This window comes from Mytilus californianus, unplaced genomic scaffold (genome assembly GCF_021869535.1).
Source record: "Mytilus californianus isolate M0D057914Y unplaced genomic scaffold, xbMytCali1.0.p SCAF_2, whole genome shotgun sequence".
Taxonomy (NCBI): Eukaryota; Metazoa; Mollusca; class Bivalvia; order Mytilida; family Mytilidae; genus Mytilus; species Mytilus californianus.
The window spans coordinates 81,675,270-81,687,416 of NW_026262668.1; the positions used below are offsets into that span (position 1 = coordinate 81,675,270).

The 12,147-nt window shown below is 32.1% G+C and overlaps 1 protein-coding gene across 1 annotated transcript in view; it reads left to right on the forward strand.

The window, feature by feature from the left end:
• Positions 1 to 9,730, forward strand: part of LOC127728303 (mitochondrial-processing peptidase subunit alpha-like) — a 31,300-nt gene extending 21,570 nt beyond the window's left edge. The window contains exons 9-12 of the mRNA XM_052235644.1: positions 1,859 to 1,949; positions 5,931 to 5,993; positions 8,230 to 8,374; positions 9,522 to 9,730. Coding sequence (XP_052091604.1) covers positions 1,859 to 1,949; positions 5,931 to 5,993; positions 8,230 to 8,374; positions 9,522 to 9,691 — 469 coding nt within the window. The 3' untranslated portion in view covers positions 9,692 to 9,730. The remainder of the gene's footprint in view (positions 1 to 1,858; positions 1,950 to 5,930; positions 5,994 to 8,229; positions 8,375 to 9,521) is intronic.
• Positions 9,731 to 12,147: the final 2,417 nt, after the last annotated feature.

Below are 12,147 nucleotides of genomic sequence, written 5' to 3' on the forward strand. Positions count from 1 at the left end.
TATAAGTTTTTAAAATTTTAATAACTTTCTCAAACTATCCTGGATTTCTACCAAACTTGGATAGAAGCTTGTTTATGATCATAAGATAGTATCCAGAAGTAAATTTTAAAAAAAATTCCTGTTTTTCAGTATTTTACTTATAAATGGACTTAGTTTTTCTGCCAGGAAACATTACATTCACTCTGTGGTTAAAGTTTTTCAAATTTTAATAACTTTCTTAAACTATCCTGGATTTGTACCAAACATGGACAGAAGTTTGTTTATGATCAAAAGCTAGTATCTAGAAGTAAATTTTTATTAAAATTTTGTACTTGTTTATCCATATTTTACTTATAAATGGACTTAGTTTTTCTTCCAGTTAACATTACATACAGTCTGCAGTTAAATTTTTTAAAACATTTATTAGATTCATAAACTATCCTGGATTTTTACCAAACTTGGACAGAAGCTTCTTAAATAAAAAAATTGTATCGAGAGGAATATTTTTATTAAATTTTTTCCTCATCTCATTTTTGTTGAGCCTGCGATTAACAGCAAAAGTAGGCGAGACACTGGGTTCCGCGGAACCCTTACAAATTTTATAGCTTAGCTAGCTAAACCTCTCACTTGTATGACAGTCACATAGAATTCAATTATATTCACAACAAAGTGTGAGCAAAACAAACAGACATAATACATTGAAATAGGTAAAAAAGTCAAAATTTGGAGAAACAGTTTTGTATTAGGATTTCAGTATCATTTCCTGTTTTATTTTTTTCTATATATTCTATTTATGGCATTATGCATGTGTTATAACTTTGGTTTTATTTTCAGTAATTCCTAAGGTTGAGGGGGCATTAAGGTTTACCCTTGTCCATCCATATCTGTCCGTCCGTCTGTATGTCCCAAAATTGATTTCTGTTCTATAACTTAAGTTTGCCTCAACCAAATGTTATGAAACTTAATCCACAATGCTTATTACCACAAAACACAGATCGAGTTTGAATTTTGGTGGCATCACTTTTACAGTTCGAGAGTTATGCCCCTTTACAAATGGAAAAATTGCTGAATTTTTCGTTTCAGTTCTCTAACTTTAGTTTGCTTCAACCAAATGTTATGAAACTTATCCACAATGTTTATTACCACAAAACACAGATCAAGTTTGAATTTTGGTGGTGTTACTTTCACCGTTCTAAAGTTATGCTCCTTTACAAATGGAAAAATTGCTGAAATATTAGTTTTTGTTCTCTAACTTTAGTTTGCCTCAACCAAATGTATTGAAACTTATGCACAATGCTAATTACCACAATACACAGATCAAGTTTGAATTTTGTTGGCGTCACTTTTACCGTTCTAGAGTTATGCCCCTTTACAAATCTCAAAATTGCTGAAATATTTGTTTCTGTTCTCTAACTTCAAAATGAACTTTAGTTTGCCTCAACCAAATGTTATGAAACTTATGCACAATGCTGATTACCACAAAACACAGGTACAGATTGAATTTTGGTGGCGTCACTTCTACTGTTCTAGAGTTATGCCCTTTAAAAATGGAAAAATTGCTGAATTTTTCGTTTCTGTTCTCTAATTGAAGTTTACATCAACTAAATGTTATGAAACTTATAAACAATGCTTATTACCACAAAACTCAGATCAAGTTCAAATTTGGGTAGTGTCACTTTTACAGTTCTTGAGTTATGACCTTTTATAACGTTATATGCAAATGTGGGCATTATCTGTGTCCCATGGACACATATCCCATTTATTTTCATTGATTCCTTTTGGATTCATAATGACATATTTGACAACTATGGTTTTATTTTCACAGATTCCCTTTGGATTCATAGTGCCATATTTTACAACTATGGTTTTATTTTCACAGATTCCATTGGATACATAATGCCACATGCTATAACCATGCCTATGATGACAGTGGATTATTTTGTATACATGCAAGTTCACATCCTGATCAGGTGAGAATGATTCAGAGACTAGTATGTCAATTCAATTATTAAGTTTGATTAAGTCTGGAAGTTAAATGGGAACAAAAAAGACTGTCTAGGATGATGAACAATATGAGGGCCACTTAGTGACTTGATCCTATTGTTGCAAAAACAACAGCTGTCTGAATTTTTATGCCCCACCGAGGGGCATTATGTTTTTCGGTCTGTGCATCAGTTTGTTTGTTCGTTCGTCTGTCTGTCCATCTGTCCGTCTGTCCTGCTTCAGGTTAAAGTTTTTGGTCAAGGTAGTCTTTGATGAAGTTGAAGTCAAATCAACTTGAAACATAGTACACATGTTCCCTATGATATGATCTTTCTAGTTTTAATGCCAAATTAGAGTTTTGACCCCAATTTCACGGTCCACTGAACATAAAAAATGATAGTTCGAGTGGGGCATCCATGTACTATGGACACATTCTTGTTTTGTCATGCATTCTGATATTGACTAGAATTTTGGTATATTCATACTATGTATAATGGAAGTTTTTTTATATTGTTCAAGCTGATAAATTCACTCAAATAATAAGATTTCCACACTTTTTATACGACCGCAAAAATTGAAAATTTTTTGGTCGTATATTGGTATGACGTTGGCGTCGTCGTCGTCGTCGTCGTCGTCGTTGTCGTCGTCGTCGTCGTCGTCGTCTGGCGTCGTCCGGCGTCGTCCGAAGACACATTGGTTTTCGCACTCTAACTTTAGTTTAAGTGAATGGATCTCCATGAAATTTTACCATAAGGTTCAATACCACGAAAGGAAGGTGGGGATTGATTTTGGGGGTTATGGTACCAACAGTTAAGGAATTAGGGGCCAAAAAGGGGCCAAAAATAAGCATTTTTGTAACTTCCAGACAATAACTTGTGTGTAAGTGTATGGATCTCTCTGACATTGTACCACAAGGTTCCATATCACAAAGGGAAGGCTGTAATTGATTTTGGGGGTAATTGCCTCAAAATTTTAGGAATTAGGGGCCAAAAAAGGGGCAAAAAACAAGCATTTTTCTAGTTTCATGACAATAACTTGTGTGTAAGTGTTTGGATATTTCTGAAATTGTACTACAAGGTTCCATATCACAAAGGGAAAGCTGGAATTGAGTTTGGGGGTAATTGCCCGAAACGTTAAGGAATTGGGGGCCAAAAAGGGGCCAAAAATAAGCATTTTTCTAGTTTCCAGACAATAACTTGTGTTCAAGTGTATGGATCTCTCTGAAATTGTACTGCAAGGTACCATACCACAAAGGGAAGGCTGGGATTGAGTTTGGGGGTGATGAATCATAAGGGGGTTCAAAAAATTTGGGGGGGGGGGATTTTTTTTTTTCTTTTTTTTTTCTTTTTTTCCTTTTTTTTTTCTTTTAAAATTTTCCATTTTAAGTTGGTTATTTCTGATTAATATTTAAAAGCAAATAATAATGATATGGTAGGAGATACACACCAAACAGGATGTGTAAATTATTATATAATAAGTATTGTGCAATAGCAAGAAATTTTCAATTGCACAGTATTGCACAATTGCAAGAAATCTTCAATTGCACAGTATTGCGCAATAGCAAGAAATCTTCAATTGCACAGTATTGCGCAATAGCAAGAAATATCCAATAGCACAATATTGCGCAATAGCAAGAAATTGTCAATTGTACAGTATTGCACAATAGCAAGAAATATTCAATTGCACAGTATTGTGCAAAAGAAGATACTTCGTATAAATTGCTTATTTCTTGATCAATTTCAATGGGGTTTTATTCTTGAATTCTTGGGGTTCTTTAATATGCTGAATCTAACCGTGTATTAAGTTTTTGGATTTTGGGCCCTGTTTTTAAATTGGTCCACATTGAGGTCCAAAGGGTCCAAAATTTAACTTTGTTTGATTTCATCAAAAATTGAATTATTGGGGTTCTTTGATATGCCGAATCTAACCGTGTATTTAGATTCTTAATTTTTGGTTCCGTTTTCAAATTGGTCTACATTAAGGTCAAAAGGGTCCAAAATTAAACTTAGTTTGATTTTAACAAAAATTGAATTTTTAGGGTACTTTGATATGCTGAATCTAAACATGTATTTAGATTTTTGATTATGGGCCCAGTTTTCAAGTTGGTCCAAATCGGGGTCCAAAATTAAACTTTGTTTGATTTCAACAAAAATTGAATATATGGGGTTCTTTGATATGCTGAATCTAACCATGTATTTAGATTTTTGATTTTTGGGCCCCGTTATCAACTTTGTCCACATTGAGGTCAAAAGGGTCCAAAATTAAACTTTGTTTGATTTCATCAAAAATTGAATTCTTGGGGTTCTTTGATATACTGAATCTAACCATGTATTTAGATTTTTTATTTGTGGACCCGCTATCAAATTGGTTCATATTGAGGTCAAAAGGGTCTAAAATTAAACTTTGTTTGATTTCATCTAAAATTGAATTATTGGGGTTCTTTGATATGCCAAATCTAACCGTGTATTTAGATTTTTAATTTTGGGTCCCGTTTTTAAATTGGTCTACATTAAGGTCCAAAGGGTCCAAATTAAACTTAGTTTGATTTTAACAAAAATTGAATTTTTGGGGTTCTTTGATATGCTGAATCTAAACATGTGTTTAGATTTTTGATTATGGGACCAGTTTTCAAGTTGGTCCAAGTTGGGGTCCAAAATTAAACTTTGTTTGATTTCAACAAAAATTGAATATATGGGGTTCTTTGATATGCTGAATCTAAACATGTATTTAGATTTTAGATGTTTGGCCCAGTTTTCAAGTTGGTCCAAATTGGGGTCCAAAATTAAACTTTGTTTGATTTCAACAAAAATTGAATATATGGGGTTCTTTGATATGCTGAATCTTACCATGTATTTAGATTTTTTATTTTGTGGGCCTGCTATCAAATTGGTTCATATTGAGGTCAAAAGGGTCCAAAATTAAACTTTGTTTGATTTCATCAAAAATTGAATTATTGGGGTTCTTTGATATGCCAAATCTAACCGTGTTTTTAGATTTTTAATTTTGGGTCCCGTTTTTTAAATTGGTCTACATTAAGGTCCAAAGGGTCCAAAATTAAACTTAGTTTGATTTTAACAAAAATTGAATTCTTGGGGTACTTTGATATGCTGAATCTAAACATGTGTTTAGATTTTTGATTATGGGACCAGTTTTCAAGTTTGTCCAAGTTGGGGTCCAAAATTAAACTTTGATTGATTTCAACAAAAATTGAATATATGGGGTTCTTTGATATGCTGAATCTAACCATGTATTTTGATTTTGGACATTGGACCATAATAGGTAAATTAAAAAAATTGAAGTTCTTAGACAACATTCTTTCTGTGTCAGAAACCTATGCTGTGTCAAATATTTAATCACAATCCAAATTCAGAGCTGTATCAAGCTTGAGTGTTGTGTCCATACTTGCCCCAACTGTTCAGGGTTCGACCTCTGCGGTCGTATCAAGCTGCGCCCAGCGAAGCATTTTATTTTAGTCATGCTTGAAGATATTGATTTGAAAATTGGTATATAGTTTTATCATGACAAGTTACAGATCAAGTTCGAATTTTGTTCCAGTCTGATGATTTTGTGCAGAGTTATTGTCCTTGGACTTAAAAAATTCACTTAAATAATCAGTTTTCAACACTTTTTTTCGTCATGCTTGAAGATATTGACTTGATATTTGTTATATAGTTTACACCATGACAAGTTATAGATCAAGTTAGAATTTTGTTCCAATGCAATGAATTTTTAACCGATAGGGGACTATGTATTGCCATGCAATACTCACAGAATACTTGTTGTCTTAACTTTCTTATATAAGCATTTTTAGAATAATCATTAAGGGATTGCATGTAAATCTTCATCTTATAATAAAAGTACAAGATATAATAATATGATTTTGAACTTTTGAAATGAAGAATTAAATTTTAATGAGAAAATGAACTTTTTAAGTATTGCTATGATAATCTTATTGATGAACTTTGCAGTTATCAGATCTGGTTGAAGTTATTGTCAGAGAATTACTAAATACCACATCATTCGTAGATAAGGTAAGTGCTAGCAATGCATTCAGCATAATCATACAGATATAAAACACCTTAAAAAACACTCAACAATAAGACAATAGAGGACACTGAATAAACTGGAAGCACAGAAATGTAAGGTCTGCTGTCATGATCTGTGTCAAGTATATGTATATTGGTTTTATAACACCCATTGTGATTTGTCATGTACCCCTAACTCTGGCCCATGACTATGAATACTTTTCCACCATTTATAATATATACATTATGCAAAATTTTGATTTTAACATGTGGGGGTTTGGCAGAGTAATAGAATTTCCATGGAAATGAGATGAATCAACACAGGTGCAGCTGCAAATAAATCATTTAAAAAAAAAGTTGCTGGCCCTTATTTTAAATCCTTATTAAGCCTCAAATCTTGTTTGAACTAAATGTTCATCTGACTAATACTTTGAGCTTTTGTGATTGCTTTACATCTAGAAATATTTACCATTTTTATCTCCTGTGAAATCACTTTGCCAATATTACTGTTAACTAAACCAGGCAGGACTATTTTATGGAGGGCCTTTATGAAACTTCATTTGATCTTATTGGACATCATAGCCACCATTGGAAATTCTTGATACTGATTTCATCTCTTCTAATTCTATATGATGACAATAACTATACAAGCTTCTGTCCAAATTTTCTAAAATTCCCTGAAGTTATTGATGTCTGAAAAAACTTTAACCACAGACTGAACTTAAATGTTGACGCCGCCAACGAAATCTAGGATCACTATGTCTTGCTTTCATGACATAAATGTGGCAGGCTCAAAAACATTATACTTACAATCCTATCACATTTTAATTCCACATATCTCATTAAAATTATATAGTTATATTTTTAAACATATATCATTTTTTAAAGTCATATGAAGGTAAATTTTAGAATTGCTTTAAAATTGTCAAGTCTCTACACCTATTGCAGTTCATTCAAAATTCTGACCCAATTGCTATTTATTTTATTAAATCAAACTGTTCAACTGGTCAGAAATTTTAACAAACTGCTGAAAAGAAACCTAGTCAAGATATCAAAGTGCAAAATGATAAAATAAAGCAAACGTACAAGTCATTAAGGCATGGCTGTTTTGAATTTGTTGTGCTCAAAGTTTCTATATATATTGTTATTGTAAAGAATCATTTGAAAGGTGAGAAGTAATAAGTTTTTAATTGCTATAAAATTGTCTAAACTAATTTTTCATACTGTTTTTCTTTTAAAAAATCTTCTATATTTCTAGGAATTAGATATCAGTTTGAATTCAAATCTGTTATATTCAGTAAAAATTATGTGAAGTTACGATAAGTTTCCAGGGGCAGATAATTTAATACCTATTCCTCATTGATTAGACTCTGTTATACATCTCTTTAAACTTCATGAAAACATAATTTAGCTAAAAGTATATTTCACAGAGATTTTTAGATTGTAATTTAATTACAGCTTTGAAGCATGTATAGAAAAACAACATTTAGAAGAGATAATTCAAAAACTTAAATTAGACATTTTCTTTTAGCAATTCAAAATTTACAACCTGACCTTGTAAATGACCCATTACAATAAATATATTTTTCAAAAGTTTCAGCCACTCTTTCATTGTAGCCATGAAGTGGAATTTTTAAAATTTCAAAGGATTTTAAGTATGGTATATTTTATCACTTTGATGACTTGACTGTGTTTCCTGCAGCAGTTGGTTTTAAATTTCTGACCAGATGAACAGTTTGATTTGATAAAACAAATTGCAATTGGGTCAGAATTTTTAATGCGATGGGTGGAGAGCAACACTTAGTCAAGTCACAGTAATTTTCTAGAGAAAAAACATATTTCTCTGAGTGTTTAAAATATTGATTTAAATACATCTGTAAATCTGTATACAATTTCAATGACAGATGTGGAATTCAAATCTCAGATGATTGTAAAGTATTGTTTTTTATACATGTAGTATAATTTTTTATTACACTCCATTTGCTTTATACTTACAATCTTTCACTAGCTATGAGCTAAACTGTTTTACCATTTGATTAGTTTGTAAAGATGAATTCAAATTGCAATTTTGGTAAAACATTTTAGCAATTGGCATTGTGAAAGGGCAAAGCCTTTAGGATAAGTACAGTAAAGGTTAAAAATATTTGGAATATTCTGAGTACATGACATGATGAAAGCTTATTCATGTTCATAATATAATTTCCTCACACTTGATTAAGTCTATATTTTTTTCTATGAGCAGACAGAACTACAGAGAGCCAAGACACAACTACAGTCTATGTTATTAATGAATTTGGAATCTCGACCTGTTATATTTGAAGATGTTGGAAGACAAGTATTAACTAGTGGACACAGAAAGCAGCCAGAATATTTCTATGATTTAATAGGTAATATTATTGCTGTTTTAAATTATATATACTGTGTATTATATTGTATTATCTAAAAATACACTACATTTTTCTTGAGCGAGTATTCATGACAAATTTGTAAACAACTGTCATTTTTTTTCACCTGCCTTTAATGTCACTGTGAATAAAACATAGCGTATATCAGTTAGTTAATCTGCAACTCCTTGGCAGATTTCATCCAAAGTTGTACAAATTATTCTTCATGACATAAAATTGTGCATTTGCAATTCAAATTTTTGGGGTTTCCATTACCATACCTGCCAATGTTTCAAAATTTCCATGGGGGATTTTAAGCGCAAGAGGACCTAATACTCCTCTTATATTGTCATAAGTGTTTGTAATCTACTACTTTATTGTTTGAATTAGTATATATGGGCTTAAATACCATTTTACCTCATTTCAATGTCTGTTTTAAGGTGTTAAATCAATACACAAAAGAATTTAAAAGTTCAGGTCAACACCTCTCATGGGGGATATCCCCCATAAATCGGGATAGTTGGCAGGTCTACATTACCAGACCATGTACTTATCAATTTCTGTTTATATCAATCAGTCATTATGCTACTCTATGAAAACAGTTTAACATAATTAAATAAAAGTTACAGAGATTCTTCTGCTGGAAATTAAAGTGTGACTTTGTTTTTTAAATTATGACCTTTTTTGACCTCAGTGTTTTTTTGTTTTTTTTTTCATCCCTTAACATGGACATAATCATTTCTGTTAATATTAAATCTTAGACAGCAGGCTAAACATATCTTCTATGGATGACCCACACATTATACAAAGAGTAGACTATGAGAAATATATAAAATACTAAGGAAGAAGGAAGAATAAGGTTTAAACTAATAACACAACACTGCTGCTCAACATCACAAAGGTCACATCACAAAGGTCATATCACAAGGTCTTCACCAGTTAAATAAGTAGAACTGTTCACACAAGTTCAATATGGCTCTGTTAAAAAAATTATGCTCCCTAAAAAAGGAGGGAACCTGTTATTGTTTCAGTTCTTTAATGATATATAACCTATCAACATATGTGTTACTAGAAGAGGGGAACAGCAATCAATCAATTAATATTTATCCTGTAAACACTGGAAACATTATTCTCATATTTATTTTTTTAGGTAAAGTTACACCACAAGATATACAGAGAGTAGCTGAAAGGATGTTAACAAGTAAACTGTCATTGTCTGCTCTTGGAACATTAGCTAATTTACCAGACTATGAAAACATTCAAAATACTTTGCTGGGCAAGAATGGAAAACGTTCTAGATTTTCATTTCTAGGACTGTAATTTTTATGTGTGAATTAAAATAAATTCAGAATTGTTTTATTTTTTGTGAATGCTATTACTCTTTTGCTAGTTGAACTAAATCTTTGTGCCATGGTTATTCAGTCAAGAATTTCATTATCTTCTCAAGAAACTATTCACTGTTTTTGAACAGACAATATTGATATATGGTCATCTATTACAATTTCTAGAACACTCCTGCCAAAACTTTCTGTATGATTGAGTACATCTATTATAAAAATTTTATAAAATATACTATCAAATAGGCTTTTTAAGAATATTTTACAGCATAATTCCATTCTGTTCAATGTACTTACACTAAATGGCTAAACATTCCCTTGCAATTTTAATTTGCTTTGACCTAAAAAATGACTGCATCTATTTTATTATAATATAAATATTTTTTTTCATCTCATGCCCTAATATTTTTTTAAAATGGTTGGCATTATCTTTGACAAAAAAAACTATAAATATGCTTTTATAGAATGGTTTCAATCCCTAACCGGGTCAAGTCAAAGACTTGAAAAAAATGGTATTTTCTGCTTCTTCATTAAGCAAGCAAGAGTAAAGTCTAGTCGACTTGGTAGTCCAGGCACCAGGCAGGATGACATGTCACCCTGCAGATTTTATAACTTGTGAACTAGCATGTGATAACTCGACTCAGCATGTTGATCTTGTACAAAGCAATGTTCATATTCAGCACACCTTAACATGCTCTTGTCCTGAATATGCTTTTAATATTTACCTATGGATGTTTAACAGCTATCTATCCTTTTACTATGCTTTGTTGACCTTAAAAAAAATGTCATGCAGCACATTAGACTTGATCAAAAATGCATTCCACTGTCTTTTTTATACAAGCCTTTTCTCATAATTTAATCAGTAAATTCAACAAGAGTGCACACGCTGAAATGTCTCGCCTTCTTTACTAATCATTGATATTATGTTGATAGTCCTAAATATAAAGCTTTATTACAACTGTCACATAAACTTAACATTAACCAAGTAAACTAAACATTGACCAATGAACCATGAAAATGAGGTCAAGGTCAGATGAACCATGCTAGGCAGGCATGTACAGCTAACAATTCTTCCATACAACAAATATGGTTGACCTTTTGCTTATAGTTTAAGAAAAACAGACCAAAACACAAAAACTTAACACTGAGCAATGAACCTTGAAAATGAGTTCAAGGTAAAAAAAAACCTGCGTGACTGACATATAGATCATAAAATATTTCCATACACCAAATGTAGTTGAACTATTGCATATAGTATTAGAAAAAAAGATCAAATCTCAAAAACTTAACTTTGACCACTGAACCATGAAAATGAGGTCAAGGTCAGATGACACCTGCCAGCTATACATGTACACCTTACAATCCTTCCATACACCAAATATAGTAGACCTATTGCATACAGTATAAGAAAAACAGACCAAAACACAAAAACTTAACTATAACCACTGAACCATGAAAATGAGGTCAAGGTCAGATGACACCTGCCAGTTGGACATGTACACCTTACAGTCCTTCCATACACCGAATATACTAGACCTATTGCTTATAGTATCTGAGATATGGACTTGACCACCAAAACTTAACCTTGTTCACTGATCCATGAAATGAGGTCGAGGTCAAGTGAAAACTGTCTGACGGGCATGAGGACCTTGCAAGGTACGCACATACCAAATATAGTTATCCTATTACTTATAATAAGAGAGAATTTAACATTACAAAAAATCTTAACTTTTTTTTCAAGTAGTCACTGAACCATGAAAATGAGGTCAAGGACATTAGACATGTGACTGACGGAAACTTCGTAACATGAGGCATCCATATACAAAGTATGAAGCATCCAGGTCTTCCACCCTCTAAAATATAAAGCTTTTAAGAAGTTAGCTAACGCCACCGCCGCCGTAGCCGCCGCCGCCGGATCACTATCCCTATGTCGAGCTTTCTGCGACAAAAGTCGCAGGCTCGACAATAAAACTATGAAATCAGAAACTGCAAGTGACAGTTGACCAAAGACAGGATGTCCCTGCATTTTTCATGAAGTTTAACAAAAGTAAATTTTGGTCAGGTATCGGTCAGAAACTATTTAAACAAAATCAACCTGACAATAATATGCACACATAGTATGCATACACAAACATTCTTTAAATTAAAATATGCTAACTTGGAGACTAGGATATTCACATTTTAAAAATCTGAAGGCTGAAATTTCATTGGCTGATGTAATAATTACAAGAACAGAAAGTAAAATGGAGTGTTGTAAGATCCTTGTAAGCAAAGTGTTGACACAGGATCTGCATCTTAATCAGCTCAAAACTTTCTGGTTTGAAAACTAGGATTTAAGCAGACAAAGAGTATTGGTTTTATTATTATAAGCCCAATGAAGACTACCTTTTATGGTATACTAATGTCCATCTATTCGTCAACACTAAATACAATAAAATG